Here is a 16,819-nt window from a genome sequence, read left to right on the forward strand (position 1 = left end):
AGCCTCTCAACATATGGTTAGCTTTTATGGAGACCAACCCCATCTTGAGCAAACCTCAAATTAAAGCAATGGTAATATATAATTTTCTTTTATTATGCAGAAAACCCAAGGTTTTAAAGACTGATAAAAACTCAGTATTAACTGGAAGGGATGATGGTGAAATTACTGCTTAGAGGCTGTTGTGGGAATTCTAAAAACAGGTGCAACATTTTTGGAGGGGAGAATCTAGCAACCTAACTGTTTCTCCCTGTAGGTAAAGTGCTTCCTCTGGCTGCTTTCAAGATTTTTCTCTTTGTCTTGGTGTAGATTTCTTTGGGTTCTCACATTTGGGATTCCTTCAGCTTCTTGAATCTGTAGATTTGTGTCCCTTGCCAAATTTGTGAACCATTATTTCAAATTTCAGCTATTATTTATTTGAATACTTTCTCTTCTCCTTCTTGAACTCCAGTGACATAAGTATTAGATCTCTTGTTAAGGTCCTACAGGTTGCTGATGCTCTTTTTTTAAGTCTATTTTCTGGTTTTCAAATTGGATTTCTATTGTTCTACCTTCAATTTACTGATTCTTTCACTTCTCCATTCTGCTGTTGAGCCTGATCACTAAGATTTTTATTTTGGTTATTGTATTTTTCATTTATAAAATTTCAATTTGGTTCTTCTTTATGTCTTCTATTTCTTTCCTGAGACTTTCTATCTTTTCTATTTTTTGATGATGTGTTCTATACTGCAAGTGTATTCAAGAGTTTCAAGCATGTTCGTAATACCCAGGGATTGAACTGGGTCTCCTGCATTACTGGCAGATTCTTTACCATCTGAGCCATCAGGGAAGCCCTCATAATTGCCCAGTGAAGGCTTATTATCATGATGGCTTGAAAATCTTCGTCAGATAATGCTAACATCTCCGTCATCTCAATGTTGACATCTCTTTATTGTCGCTTTCTATTTGAGATCTTCCAGGTTATCCAGTGGAGAAGGCAGTGGCACCCCACTCCAGTACTCTTGCCTGGAAAATCCATGGACGGAGGAGCCCAGTGGGCTGCAGTCCATGGGGTCGCTAAGAGTTGGACACGACTGAGTGACTTCACTTTCACTTTTCTCTTTCATGCATTGGAGAAGGAAATGGCAACCCACTCCAGTGTTCTTGCCTGGAGAATCCCAGGGACAGAGGAGCCTGGTGGGCTGCCGTCTATGGGGTCGCACAGAGTCGGAAATGACTGGAGCGACTTAGCAGCAGCAGCAGCAGCAGCAGCAGCAACAGGTTATTCAGATGACAAGTAGTATTCAGTTGAAAGCAGTCATTTTCATATTATGTTCTGAGGCTTCTGATCTTATTTAAGCCTTTAGTTTTGGTTGGCTTCCCCAGACACCTGTCTTGGAGGAGAAGGGATGCCACCCATTACTGCCTGGAGGTAGATGTCCAGGTTCCCATTCAACCTCCATTGACACCCGAGAAAGGGTGTCCTCATTCCTGCTGCACAGGGGTGGGAGTCCAGGCTCCCCTCATGATTATTGATGCTGTGAAGGGAAGAAGAGACAAGCTCATTACTGGCCAGGAGGGATGAAAATCCTAGCTTCCTACTTAGCCTCCCCTCCACACCACCCCAGTGGTGATGCTGAGGCCCCTCATTACAGGTCCATGAGGGTGGGAGTCCAGGTTCTCCACTCGACCTTTGTTGGTGTGGCTGGCAGTTGAGTTGCAATTTTTTTCTGGTATTTGGTTGGAGAAGAGAGGTTATCATCTAAGTATTTTCTGTCTTGCTAGGATGCCTCTATCCTGGCCCTTTGGATAGAGAGAGCAGGCTTTGGTTTGGGTGTTACTTAAATCTGTACCTGTTGGTATTTCCTTCTGCCAGCTTCTTAAGTTCCAAGTCTCAGGTCTATGAAGCAAAAAGAAAATGCAGGAACTCACCATTCCCCAGGTCTGCAGCAGCTCTGCCAGTTTTCTTTATCTTCCAGAGTTGTCTTAGGTTTATTTTATAACATTGACGACTTCTAGCTATGTTTAACAGGAAGAATAAGAAAAATATGTCTATCCATCTCAGTATGAATTTTAATATTGTTCATTTATTTACTCAATAACTTTTTTGGAAATGTCTGTGTTACAACCCAGTTGTATGACTGTCTGCTGTGGCTCTCAGCACCCTCCCATTAGGTCTGAGTGGGGCTCTGGGAATCAGTTTCTAAGAAGCTTACCTGGTATTTGGAGGTGTACAGATGTATCCATCAACTATGGCCTTAGATGAACTCCAGGTTGCCTCCCAGGGCTCACTTTCATTCTGTCATTATTTATCCCAGCCCAGGGACTCACTTCCTAGCTGAGGTTTATCAGATAAATGATAAGACACAAAGGCTTCCATTATGAACTGTCTGTGAATATATTTGCATTTAAACAGGAACAAGCAATAATACAACCCTTGGTGGTTGTAGGCTGGAGGGAGATGGAGGCCCACTTTGGGCCCAGGGGTTCCTTCAAGCTCACAGCTGCAGGGAAGTCCTCCACTTGTTTGTAAGGCAGGCCCTGCTTGCCGAGATACAGGATGCCATCTTCTAAGTTAAGGAGGACACATACACACAGCACACACCTACACTTACTGCTTAGATGAGACACATTTTCTCTTCCTTTGAAAACTAGAAAGCAGTTGAATTCAGTCTTTCCTGATTTCAGAATGTGAAACTTGGGTTTTTTCCCTCCGCAAAAGCAAGGTGATAGTCTGGCATCAGTAAACAAACATGGATCAACTAATGTCCATTAAAATGCCCACTTGGGATTAGTAGATACAGGTGTGTTAGTTGCTCAGTTGTGTCCAACTCTGTGCGACCCCATGGACTGTAGCCCATCAGGCTCCTCTGTCTGTGGAATTCCCCAGGCAAGAACACTGGAATGGGTTGCCATTCCCTCCTTCAGGGAATCTTCCCAACCCAGGGACTGAACCAAGGTCTCCTGCACTGCAGGCAGATTCTTTACTGTCTGAGACACCAGAGAAGCCCAGTAGATACAGACTACTATATATAAAATAAACAACTAAGTCCTGCTGTATCACACAGGGAGTTATACTCAGTCTCCTGTAGTAAACCATAATGGAAAAGAATATGCGTGCGCGTATGTATAGACACATATGCACGCGCATATGTATAAAACGGAATCACTTTGCTGTACACCAAAAACTAACACAACACTGTAAATTAACTTTACTTCAGTTTTTTTTAATGCCCATTACAGAAATACTGTATTTTGAAGATATCAGAAAATTCCTTAGTTCATTTCACAAGCATCCTTTGCATCCTTGTGCCAGTCCTGAAAGAAGCTGTGATGAGTCTCTGTAAAAGGCTCCACAGCCCCACCCTAGAGATGTAGCCAGGACCTAAATAAGGCTAAACGCCAAAGGGAGAGCCCTGAGGTTTAGGAGGGGAGCAGGAAGGAGGCCAGTCCAGCAGGGAGAGCTTTCACTGCTGTCCAGAGTCCAGCTAATAGCTGGAAGGAAAGGAAATGATGTTGGTTAGATGAGAAACTGATTGCCTCTAGTGAAAATGAGCTATGCACAGCGGCATAAAGTAAGACAGCAGGTCCAGGGAGAGGGCAAGAGAAGAGGTCATGCAAAGCCTTAGGAGTGGCCTCCCGAGGACCATGCTGTGTCTCATGGTCCTCAGTCTCCCCACGCCACATCATGAACGTGTTCTCTTGGCTGTGTTGCACTGTGTGATATTTCCTACTGAACACATCCAAACAAAGAAGATCCTGTATGTGAAGGGGGCTTCCCAGGTGGCGCTAGCGGTAAAGAAGCCGCCTGCTGATGCAGGAGACATGAGACGTGGGTTTGATCCCTGGAGAAGGAAGTGGAAACCCACTCCAGTATACTTGCCCAGAGAATCCCATGAACAGAGGAGCCTGACAGGCTATAGTCCATAGGGTTGCAAAGAGTCGGACATGACTGAAGTGACTTAGCATGCAAGCGTATATGTAAAGGTGTTCGTTGCAATCTTGTTTATGTTCCCCCAAGTCTGGAAAGCTCTAATTATCCAATGTTCTGGTTATAGAAATAATGGTTCTGTACTAAATCATTTCATTTTAAATAAAACACAAATACCCTGGGACGAGCAGCTTTATGATTGATTGGGGGAAAGCAGAAAAGGAAAGCTGTAGAAATCCTGTGATTTGCAAAAATATGGATATGATTGGATACTAAAGGGAATTCAGAAACAAAAAACATTTGTTGGAGAGGTGGAGTGGATGTTTTTCTTTTGTAGGTTCTGTTAGTACATAACAGTAAATCGAAACCAATTCAAAAGTGCAGATATTTCTGGAAGAATTGCAGTCATGTCCGACTCAGTTTTATTTGGCAAGCAAAGGAAAATACATTCTCGAGGTGTGAGGGTGGGCCTACCGAAAAGAGGCAAAGAGAAGCCGGAGGCTCAATTTTGGCTCTTCTTTTTATATGTTTTCTCTCCTCCCCTTGAGCCTGTCCTCTGTAAATTGGGCTAGCCAGGAGGGCTGTTTGCTTCACCTGAGGTTCTCACTCTGGTCCGCGGACCTGCCTTTGTTCTATTTTCGTGTACTTTTTCCTTTCTTATCTTTTAGCCACCGCTCTTTTAGACACCTTTTCCTTATTCTAACTACGTAACACCACCCTCCAAAGACTTGAGCACAAGGTGGCTTGTGCTTGGGGTGTTTGTGGAAGTTCATGGCTTCCTTTAAATAAGAACATGGAAACAAATGAACTAATAAAAAGCTTGTTTACTTATACACAGATAATCCCAAGGGAGAGCCACTTTGAGAATGATTTTTCTAATACAACTGTGTCTGCTGTGTGTAGAAAATCACACCCTCCAGCTTCAAGTATCTGAAGAAATAACTTACCTGTTATTTCACACAGTCATGTTTTCTGGAGTGCCAGCACTAATTTAAGGAGGCTGTGTGCTTTGTATCCACACCAGATTGTCATCTAAACAACTGCCTCTGCTTGATAAATGGAAGCAGAGATTCTTAGGAGATAAGAATTTGACCGTCTTATTTAGAGGCTTCAGATACCAGATGCTCCTGACACGTCTCTCTCGGTGCTGCTCTGAGGTCTCAGGAAGTCATCTATTCCTCTGTTATAGTTTCAGTGATAAAAGGAGATAGCTGCCTGTATTTTATACCCTGCTCTGAGTTGTGCCAGCGTTTGATAGCTTGGCAAAATGCAGTTCTTTCAGCCCCAGTGCAAATTCTCCCTGGCTCACTCGGCAGTTTTAGCATCAAGAGACTTCTTCATACAGAATGTTTCCCATTCGCTTATCAGTAACACACACGCCAGCCATTTTCCTCAGAACAATACAGCTTATCTCACTACCATAAGATGTATGGGGTAATTTATGCTTCTAGAATCTAGAAACTAACATGTAGTTTAAAAAAAAAAAAAAAGTGGAAGAAGCTAGTCTGGAAAGGCTGCATACTATATAATTTGAGTTATATGACATTCTGGAAAAGACAAAACTATGGAGATAGTAAAAGGATCAGAGGTTGCCAAGATTTCTGGGGCATTGACACTGTTATTCTGCATGATGCTATAGTGGTGGATACATGTCATTATACATTTGTCAAAACCCATAAAATATACAGCACAGTGAGCTCTGATGTAAACTATGGACTTTAATTCATAATAGTATATTAATTTTGGCTCATCAGTTGTAACAAGGGGCTTCCAAGGTGGCTCGGTGGTGAAGAATCCGCCTACCAATGCAGGACACACAGGAGACATGGGTTCGATCCCTGGTATGGGAAGATCCCCTGGAAGTGGGCATTGCAACCCAATCCAGTGTTCTTGCCTAGAAAACCCCCCGGACAGAGAAGCCTGGTGGACCGTAGTCCATGGGGTCACGTGGAATCGGACACAGCTGAGCAACTGAGCACGCATGCACTAATGAATTATAAAAAATGAACCACACTAAGATGTTAACAATAGAGGTGCAAGGCGAGGGACGATATGGAAATTCCTTTTTTTTTTTCACTCAATTTTTGGAGCCTTAAAACTGCTCAAAAAAATCTTTTAATTAAAAAAACAAAAATAGTTTGGCCTTATGGCATCTCCATGGAGCTAGGGAAAGCCGAAGATGATGGTGTCATTCTACTTAAGTATTCTGTGGTACCCAACATGTACCCTTCAAGCAATTTCATTTGAAAGTAGTTATCAGTACATTAAATCTCCTATCTCTCTGGTGGTTGTTGCTATTACTAGTCTCTTTCTTTAAAAACAACCCAAAAAGAAAAAGAAGCATACACAATGAGCTCACCCTCTTTTCGAGAAGTTCCTGTTTTCCTCCATCAGAGGTTCTGTTACACACCTTCCAAGATCCAGACAGTTGGCGACTTTGCGCCACTGCAGAGGTTGCTTACTCCACATTCTAGGTGTTTGGGCCAAAAAAGAAAGGTAGCGCTTGCTGCCCTTTGTAGGTCTGTTCTGACCAGCAAAATGAATGGCTTGGTTCCTTCAGCACAAGAGGGGTGCTCTTCCCTTTCTTGTGGTGTGGGAAGGGGGATGGCTGTATAATCCCTGTCGTAAATATCTACACATTGTAGAAAGTATCCCTTGGAATAGCGTAAGTCATGATAAGTAGTTGTCCTGACTAGCCAAAGGAAAACCTACACTTAGCAAATTCACAAATCAATCAAAGAAAGATGTGTACTAAGTACTGCATTTTACAGCATATAAAATACATTTCTCTCTAGAGGGGAAAAAATGTATCCAGCAGTTACCCTGCATTCAATGTGCCTTTATTACACATATGTGCCCAGTGACAGGCAAAAAAACCAGTGAGCTGGCATAAAGGCAGAGGAAATCCGTATTATCTCATGATGTCAGCAGTATCAGTACTCTCATGAACAGGATGAAATTTCTTGCCTGGAAGACCACAGTAAAATTATATTCAACACCCAGAAAGATATATAAAAGTTTTCTTTTCTGAAGAATGTCTTAAGAAATGGTATGTGTCTTATTTATATACCACCTCATACATGTCAGCAGAGTTAAGCAAGGTTTTCTATGGGCCTTCAATCTGATTTTCCTCTGTCTTGGGCTTGATTATCCATCTAGAACTCTGATGAGGGTGCAAGAAATATGTCCCTAGCTCATTTGAGGCCACCAAGCTCAGGAATCAGTTTCTACTTGCGACCAAAAACGTGTGGGATGAAGTCCTAATAGTTCACCTCCATGGTTCAAGAAAAATGAATGCAACCCAGTCATCCTGGATTTTCTCTGAAAGTTCCTATGCTCTATAATTATTTAAAACATCATAAATGAACTAAACTAAGAGGAAGTAGGGAGTAGAAAGTAAAATTCAAAGACATATATGGTCATACATTTTAATTTAGTTCTGGAAGAGAGAAGAAACTTTTCTGACTCTCTGAATGACCTTTCTCTTTCCGTTCACTAATAAACTCTTGGGTAGAATAAGAATCAGTCAAGGTGGCAAGAAAGTCAACAGAGGGCTGCAGGACCAATACCAGCAGCTGGGGTTCTCTGCTTCCAGATGTGCTGACAGATATCTGATGACTTTCTCTAAGGATGCACAGGGCTTCCCTGGGGGCTCAGTGCTAAAGAACCCACCTGCCAATGCTGGAGACATGGGTTCCATCCCTGGGCCAGGAAGATCCCCTGGAGAAGGAAATGGCAACCCACTCTAGCATTCTTGTCTGGGAAATCCCGCAGACAGAGGAGCCTGGCTGGCTACAGTCCATGGGTCACAAAGAGTCAGACACAACTGAGCGACTAAACAGGGCATACACAATAGTCTACGTGGAGATCACTGATAATTCTTGTAGGAGACACTTGTGTCTAAAGTTGGACTCTGGGAAGACACTTTCTCAGCCCTGTTCATGTCTCTGTCCTTTGCAGGGCAACAGGCTTTGGCTTCTTGAATGCACTGTGCAAAGCGGCGGCCGTCCTGGGAAACTTGATATTTGGCTCCCTGGTCAGCATCACCAAAGCTATCCCCATCCTGCTGGCCTCCACCGTGCTGGTGTGTGGAGGACTCGTGGGGCTGCGCCTGCCTGACACACGAACCCAGGTCCTGATGTAATGGGAAAAAAGCCATCCATCCTGTACTTCCTTCCCCTGCCCTGGGTCAACTCCCCCTACTGACTCAAGGCTCCAGAAAGGTGGTCAAATACCAGAACACTAACCTGCTATGACAACAAAGTAGATGCCTACCGTCCCATCCCTTCAGTGTGATTGTGCAGGGTTTGGGGTTTGGTTTTTTTCTTTTTTGTTTTTTCATGCATTGTTGTCTTTCCTAACTGTGATGCTACTGCCTTCCAGAAATCAGAATTTTTTAAGTGTCTTGTGAGTCGAGCCTTCCCGAGATCCTCCTCATTGAAGGTTCAGAAGCTAAGAAGAGGACTGGACTGCTGTAAGAAACAATCCTGCTCCTAATTCAGCATTCACGGGAAAGATAAATCGGCGTATTAGTGCATCTGTGCTGAGGGGAGAGATTTTTTTTTTTTGCAGTGATATTTCCTGTTTACTTAGAAAAGGACACCCAGCAATTCTTGCTGTTACAGCAGGGCCTTTCAAAAGAAAAGAAAAAAAAAAAAAAAAAAGCCCTGCGGCACCAAACTGAACTGGGTGGGGCTCTTTCAGGCTTGACAATTAAGATGACTCTGCTGACAAGAAAAATAGAGGCTCTGCAGTTGGCAACAAAGATCTGAGAGCGGCATGAGCAAGATTTCTGCCAGGAAGCCTGACGAAGTTCTGCAAAATACGAGGAAAGGGGCCTTTAGTCATGTCTGTGATTGTGGCACGTGGTTCAGAATGTCAGATGGTCATAACTCAGATCTTCAGCCTGCCTTCACCTCCGCCCTGCTCCCACCCCCGGCTGCCATCCATCTTGCTGGATAACACAATCAATGGGAAAAAGCCACTTTCTAACTGGGTCTGCCCACCTGATTCCGCCATTCTGGCAAACTCTCTCGAGGTTGTCAGCCACCTAAGTTGTTGTAAGTTGAAAGTGAGTTAGAAATTCAGACCTAAAGCCATTTGTAAATGCCAAATGATACCTCGAGGGGACCAGTGTCTTGGGGCCAGTGTCCCTGGGGAAGTGACATTGGATTTTCTAACAGTGCCCCTGGCTGGAGCCAGTCAGTGTGTTCCTAGCCGCTGCCTCTGTGTGAAATGCTGCCTCTGCGTGAAATTGCAGCCTGCTGAGCTCCGTGGAGCCCTTGGGCAGACAAGGGTTGCATCTCCTGGGGGCTTTTGGCTGCTCACTTAGCCTCTGGAATTCTCCTGGCCTGCAAGAGAGAGGTTAGCAGGACATTCCCACAGGCTGTCAGCTATGTGACCTTCTCACCCCTTGGGGCCGCCCCTCCTCTATGCTGGTCCTTTTTACTCATCTTCTTTGAAATCTGAGACCTCCAAGTCGACTTGCAGTGATGACCAGCAGCCAGAAATAAATCCCATATTAAAACAATATTCCTTTTTTAAATTCCGTGTGTCTTGTTAGAGGGTTATCCTTGTTACTTATTATAGGCATTTCCAATAGGTCATGGCCCTGGGCCTCCAGGCAGGCAGAGCCTTTGTTTCCAAGAGTCCTGACACTCAAAGATGTCTTCACCCCAGAGGGCACTCCGCCTCTCTCTCCCCTTCCTCCTGATCCTCCTAGAGCTCCAGACTGCAGAGTTCAGACTGTGAAAAGCTGCTTTCATTAACATAAGCCATTAATTGACTCTCCCTTGAAGTAATTCAGGCCCATATGGGGCGGCAGCCTGGTGTGGGGGTTCTGACAGTAAGAGGGCAGCTCCCTGGGGATGTAGGCTCCCGGCCAGAACACCAGGAAAACTCGAACCCCAAGCTACAATGGTGGCTGGAAGAAGGCAAACCAATAAAGACTAGACGGGACCTAGTAGAACAATATCAACAAATCTATTAGAACAATGTCAACGGAGAGAAGCAGAACCCTCACCTCTGCCTTCTGGAATCCTGTTGGAAAACAAAGACAAGTCAGACAGCCCATGAACATATCCTGGATGTTCTTCATTATGTACTCTTTTCCCCACCTACCCCTTGGCTTATCTTTTTCAAAGAGACCTATCTGGGGACCTGAGCAGATTTTTTAGTTGCATGTCACATATGCAGTGCTAACTGCTCGAGTGACAGGTGTATCTCCACCAACCCATTCAAAAAGAGAAATGGAAACTTGCATGGATGCTACTATCTCTAGATCTTCTGCCAGTCAACTTTGCTTACTGTGCTGTCTTCACTTTTAGAAACGTCTCGGATGTCTGCGATCGTTTTAAATGCATCACATATGCAGAGCACAGTTTACACATAATTTTAGCTGAATGCTTGATGGATCAGAATAGGATTAACTAGCAGAACCACACTGGATGAGACCTGCCTGCATGCATCCCCTTTGGAATGACCTTTCTTGACCTTCTTGTCACTTGAATCCAAACCTCCCAGGTGGCCCAAGAGGGATCTCTTCTAATCTCCTGGACGGTCTATGGTCACAAACCTTCTTGGCCACCACCTTCCCTGTAGTTTTCCCTGCCTCCTTCACATTGTTCCCCGCCCACACTGGCATTTTCTGTGAGAGAGCTCAGGTTCTTCTCCAGCTATGTGGTGTGGCCTGTCTGGCTTGTTGTGGAGTGAGCAGGATTAAGATAGAGCCGTGCGATTAGACAGAAACTCTCAATTCTACCCAGTGCAGCAGGCTGTTGGCACTGGGACGCGCAGCCAGTGTCTCATTTCATCTGCATTAGAAAGAAAATGAGAGTACATGTGTAAATGGAGGCCCGGGAAACTGTCCCACTGGCTCCTAGATTTCTAACTCCTTTTCTATCTAAAATTTCCTCACGTGCTTTGAATCAATCCAGAACGTTCCCGAATCCTGTTATTATCCCTGGTCTTCTCAGTAGGAAACAAACCCAGCTGTTCCACTCTGTAAGTCCTGAACCATATTATACCCCCAGTAATAGGTTTTACCCTCCTCTCATTTAATCTCACTGCCTTAGAAACCAAACCCAGCAGCCAGGGATTATTTTACACCCTAAGGACTAACCCTGGGAGATAAGACAGATGGGTCCTAGCCCAAACTGTCCCACTAACCAACAGGGAGACCCAGATCTCACTGAGGAGGGTGTAAATCATTGAGTATCTCTGATCCTCAGTCGCCCCATCTGTGGAGCAAAGGATTGGCACTAATTTGCTGCTGGGACTAGTCCAAGACTCTAGAAGACCCTCACAAAAATAGGTTCATCTTACTGTCTACCTTCTTCTGATGCTAAACTCATCTTTACAAGCCCAAACAGGTTGAATTTAGAAAGTGAAAACCTAGGCGAGCTTGCAAGAGCTCAGGAAGTTGGTTGGGAAGGCCCTGTGGGACAGGTGAGAGGCCGGCTCCCGTGCTGTTTGTGCCGCAGCTTCTTAGAATCCCAAGCATCGTCTCCATTCACTCTTGGTTCGGTGGTTCCCAGCGCCTGCCCAGGAGAGGGCCCCGCCCTGCGGGACACAGACATTAGAAGCCTCGCTCATCGGTCCTATGAGAAAGGATGCCCCCCAGAGCCGTCCTGGCTCTACTCCATTGCGTTGATGAAACATGGTCTTACGTGATTTTACCTGAGTGTCAGATGCACCTTCATTCACAAATCTCACTGAATCTAAGTTCAGGTCTGCACTAAATTATGTCACTGCTCTTCTGGATGTCCTGGGATATCAAGCGAGAGGTGGGAAATGCAGTGACAGAGAGGAGAGCCAAGACACTGAGAAGGTTCTAATGGAGAGATGAGGGCAGGATCAAGATTCCCCGAGGCCCGGGGTCATTTCTAAAGCATTCCATGGAAATAGCTTCTGATTCCCTCTACCAATCAAAACAGAATATGATATTCTCCAATTTTTTTCTGTCTCATATCCAGATAGCCTTTACCTATTTATCTTCAGTAAAACCCCTCACTTGTTCATGCATTCAAGGTTCTCAAGCCAGAAATGCCTGGATTTGGCCTCCACCTGGTGTCATGGAAAGGCCATCAGTTGATTGTTAAGGGCATGTTGCCTGGATATTTGCATTTCCATTAACTTCCATGTCACTCTGTACTCAGTCCAGGTACCAAACCTACGGAAATACCAGTCAACTTGCCGCAACAAAAAGAAGGGCACAGCAGGGCACTCTGAAATGGACTGTATGTTTCTCGCAGTTTTTGCTTCTGCAGGCAAGTGTGTTTTGAGTAAAGCTTCTCTCACAACCTGTAGTGTAGACAAAAAGTTGTCAGTAGCTTCTTGATTTGTTGTGTGTCCCTTCCTCGTTTCAGGAGTGGAGTGACAGTTCTCCATGTGATGTTCTTTTGCTTTAAAGAGTGACTGCTCTTCCTATCCACGGTGTCTTACCAACCAGACACAGCCGTTTCCAGGACTGACTTTCCTCTCTGTCCATCAAGACCTCCTCAGTCTGCTTTAGGAATCCCAGGATTTGAGTGGCAAGGATACAGTTCATGGGCCTAGTTTCAGGTTATTAGCACTGGACGGAGGAAGGGCCTGGGCAGAACATTCACGATCACTTGTCATCTCATGAATAAATATTTATTAACTTGCCTGTGCTATTGAATAGGTTGAGGCACTATATTGTATGCAGGTAGTTAACCCTTTGCAAGACTTAAATAATGACAGGGAAATGGGGAGAATGAAAGAGAAAACATCTGTAATGGTGGGGGGGTGGTCTCATATTGATTTCCATTACCTGTTGATACCCCATCCCCATAAACACAAAATGTAATTTTTCCAAATTTATAAGAAGTAACAGCCTACTGTGGGCAGTGCAGAAATTACTCAGAAATTGGCACTATCTTTGACAATTGCTTGGCCTTAGTTGGAGGGACTACTGACTGGTACCTACTTGGAACTGAGGAAAGTGGAGCCATACATGTGCTATTTCTTTAAATATCCTGGCAAGAAGCTGTGCTGAGGTGTTAAAGGAAAAGAATCAGCAGCAAAGATGGCCCCATCTGTATAGAGGTGCTGGTCTGTAAAGTTCTGGTTTCTTCTGGGGCCTTCTTTTTCATGGCCTAACCTCCTTGCGGTGCTGGGGAGTCTGTAGAGAGCAGCAGAGTCAGCAAATCCCCCAGCTGTTGCCAGTCCCCGCCTCGGCTTCCCAGGGTGTTTCCCTTCTGATGTTGAAGACTTGTGATGAAGTCAGCTGTCTGCAGATCCCCTAGAGCAGCTTTCCTCATCTTTACTTTCAGCAGATAAGCCACCCAGAAAACAAGTTCTGACAGTCAGTGGCGGGCGATGTTCAGACTTCAGTTTAAGGCCAGCGCATGGTGTTGCAAAGTGTCTGGAAGTTGCAAACGGCCTTTGGGGGCTGGGGCCCGAGGTGCAAGCAGAGAAGGTGGTTGTCAGTGACCCGCCTCCTTTCCCTCCCAGAGTCTCCACTTCCTTTTGTTCCACTGACTTTCTCCTCCTTCCCTCCTCCAGGCAGGACTCACTGACCTCCTCTCTTCCTTCTCTTCTCCACCTGCTCTTGCCTCCTCTTGACTCTCACAGCATAGAAATCGAGGCTGAGCTTGACCAGGGCCCTTAGGACTAAGGAATGTGATGCTGTGCTGGCTGGAGAGGCCCTGGGAAGGGCAGCAGGTGTCAGTGGGTGTGAGCTTTGGCTTTGACAAGCTCCCCATGCTGGGCAAGATTTCCAGCTGCTTCCCAGCTCCTACACACGATGGGCTGGGCACCACTGGCATGAGATCTGAGTGAGGTCCATCTGAGCAAGGTCCATTTCTGAAGCAGAAGTCTTAGAAGTCAAAGCTTGACTCCTGAAAAGCAAGAAGGCTTGCAGTGAGGTGCCTGGAATTCATAGACCCGGAGGCAGTAGACACACCCTCATACTTGGTGCAGAAGGCTGGGTGCCTTCCATGCAGGTGGGGGTGGGGGTATATTTATTTATTTACTTATTGACATACCTTGAGACACGTGGGATCTTAGTTCAGCAACCAGGGAGCAAAACCATGCCCCCTGCATTGCAAGCACTGAGTCTTAACCACTGCCAGGGAAGTCCTGAGTTTAAGTGCTGAAGCTGCAGAGGATGCCTGCTCCCTGCCTACCCTACCATGTCTGTGCTGGCTTCATGACAAGAGTATCCAGAACTGGAAGGAGGAAAAAGCAGACCCTGGCCCTCTGTTCAGACTCTCACAGGGCTTCGCAGCAGCTAGCAGCACCCCCTGGAAGTTGGGGTGCCGAGTCGTAAGCAGATTTCAGGTGCCTGGAGAGTGACTGACAGAGCCGCTCACAGGGGCCAAGCCATCAAAAGCCAGGGAGGGGCTGAAGCAACTGCAAACCGATTCCTCAGAGCCGACCGTTTCAGGAATTTTGTGAGCCAGTTGAGAAACAGTCATTTTTAAAAAAAATTTTAGTTAGAGGATAATTACTTAACAATATTGTGATGGTTGCTGCCGTACATCAACGGGAATCAGCCATAGGTGCACACATGTCCCCTCCCTCCCCACCGCACCTCTCTGGGCTGTTGCAGAACACCTGCTTGGTTCCCTGCATCATACACTAACTCCCACTGGCGATCTGTTTTATCTGTGGTAATGTATATGTTTCAATGCTCTTCTCTCAAATCATCCCACCTTCTCCTTCCCCCATTGTATCCAAAAGTCTGTTCTCTATGTCTGAGAAACAGCCATTATTAAACATTAACACGTGTGAACTTACAGTCATTATATTTTAAAGCAAAAGTAAACAATATTCAGAACTCATCACTTTCTAATTATTTTCTTCCATTTTAGTATTATCTATGCCTTTGACATAATCAACAGCTACTGTGTCTGTGTGATAGAAATGCCATGTGATCCTGGGTTCCTTCGCATCTCTTCCCAACTGCAGTCCCATGATTTCACCTTTGTAACTTGAAATCGGCCATGGTGGGAGTGCTTACATCACAAATATTGATAGATGCCACAGATCAGACTCCTCCCACCAGACAGTGGTCTGCATACCGCTACCTAAAGCCCTGACCAGGACGTGGCCACCCACTCCATTGAGCTGGACCACACCAGATTGAGTCCCCTGGGTTTGCAGGTCAGCATTGCCCATCAACCCAAGAGGGAAAACCTAAGCAAGTTCAACCTCACGTCGGTATGCAAAGGTTACTTTCTGCATTTGTGTTGATTCAGAATAACACCCGCATTGCAGAGAATCCATCACTCTTTAAGTATTGTTCCTTCCAGGGCAATGTACAGCAAGTTGGCTATTTATGCTGTGCAAACAGAAATTAATTTGTTTGAAGCATCTCCCCCCTCACACCCAAGTAGGTGTTGAAGAACAACTCCTTCTTGCCTTTGACATTCAGCAGGCCTGACTAGATAGAACTGGACAGCTTGGCTTCATCTCGTTTCCTCTGCTATTGTTATACATTTATTGTACTGAATCTATGTCCTAAATCAAAAGAAAAAAGAAATGTTCTTTCCTGATATGTGTTTCATACTATCCAAAATGCGGTTATGTATCCTTGTCTTGATCCAGGAACACACTGAACAGACCATACATCCTTTATTAATGTCAACATCCTGTAAATAAAGTCCTAGAAGAGCTTTTTCTTTCGGGTGGATCTCCGTTTCAGACATGTAAAACCCGACAGTTCACTCTCCTTTGCGTTGAGATCTTGGCAGTGGTCCTCTTCTTGGTTTTGGCGCTGGGCGTTTTGTTATGTCTTGTTTCTCATCTGTTTTTATGCTCTGTAAGCCTTCCTGCTATGAGTGTTCCCTTTACCCCCAAGTGTACTGTATATCTGTGCTGCATGTGTGAACCCCAATAAATTCTGTTCCAGGTTTTCGGAGTTTTCCTCTTAAGTACAGCTGGTCCTCTCGTGAACTCATCTTTCTGGAATGCTCCTCTGTGTCTGATTCCCGTATTGCCAAAATGTTTGACCAAGTGTGTTTTAACAAATGCCCAAGACAGCCATGTGTAACCTTGTGTGAGTGAGGGCATGCTCCATCGGGTGACTCGTGTACAGCATAAGTCTATCAGCTGTGGACATGTGTATGCATTTATGTGCCAGACAACTAACATTCATGTAACAGCTGCAAAGATATTTAATGGACATCCGATTAATAAAAGAGCATTTTTTGCTCCATTATATTCAAATAAAGATTGCCGTGTGACTGACTTCCCCTTGCAAATGTGACCTGACCCTTAAAAAAATAAGTACTTTTTAACATGTCTTGAGCATAAAGAAAAACTGTTTCCTTTGATTCAGACTTATTTGAATTGTTTCCGTGGGTTGGTATCATGGGTACTGATGTATTGCTTGGTTTCACAGGAATACATTCTAATTGTTAGCCAGGACCAATGGAAAAAAAGTATTTGTGGGGGAGTTGGTGGCAGAGCAGATGCGGTGTTCATCTGCCCCGGAGCAGGAATGGCAAACTGATTTTCTCTAGCACGTTAACGCCAGTGGATTGGTAGTATCTGCTTGGAATATTAGTTTGAGATGCATGATGAGAAAAAAATGCTATATTCTATAGCATTGGCATTAGAAGCTGAAACACAAACTGCCAGCTATGGATTGGTAATCCCCAAAGGATACTTTTCACTGCATTTAACCAAAGACCCAGCTTCAAATATCTTTACTGATGAAGGGAATTGTTATTTCACACAACAAAGGAGAGAAGACCATCCTAAGGTTGGGTATGATGTGGCTTGGCAACATCACTGAGACCCAGGTTCTTTACATCTTTTAGGTCAGCCATGCTCAGCATTGGAGAAGGAAATGGCAACCCACTCTAGTATTCTTGCTTGGAGAAACCCTTGGACAGAGCAGCCTGGTGGGCCGCAGTCCATAGGGTCGTAAAGAGTCAGACACGA

General features: G+C 44.9%; 1 protein-coding gene across 1 annotated transcript in view; it reads left to right on the plus strand.

Moving 5' to 3' along the window:
• Positions 1-16,103, plus strand: part of SV2C (synaptic vesicle glycoprotein 2C) — a 215,910-nt gene extending 199,807 nt beyond the window's left edge. Inside the window, exon 13 of the mRNA XM_004010196.6 lies at positions 7,868-16,103. Coding sequence (XP_004010245.1) covers positions 7,868-8,051 — 184 coding nt within the window. The 3' untranslated portion in view covers positions 8,052-16,103. The remainder of the gene's footprint in view (positions 1-7,867) is intronic.
• The last annotated feature ends 716 nt before the right edge of the window (positions 16,104-16,819 follow it).

This window comes from Ovis aries, chromosome 7, assembly GCF_016772045.2.
Source record: "Ovis aries strain OAR_USU_Benz2616 breed Rambouillet chromosome 7, ARS-UI_Ramb_v3.0, whole genome shotgun sequence".
Taxonomy (NCBI): domain Eukaryota; kingdom Metazoa; phylum Chordata; class Mammalia; order Artiodactyla; family Bovidae; genus Ovis; species Ovis aries.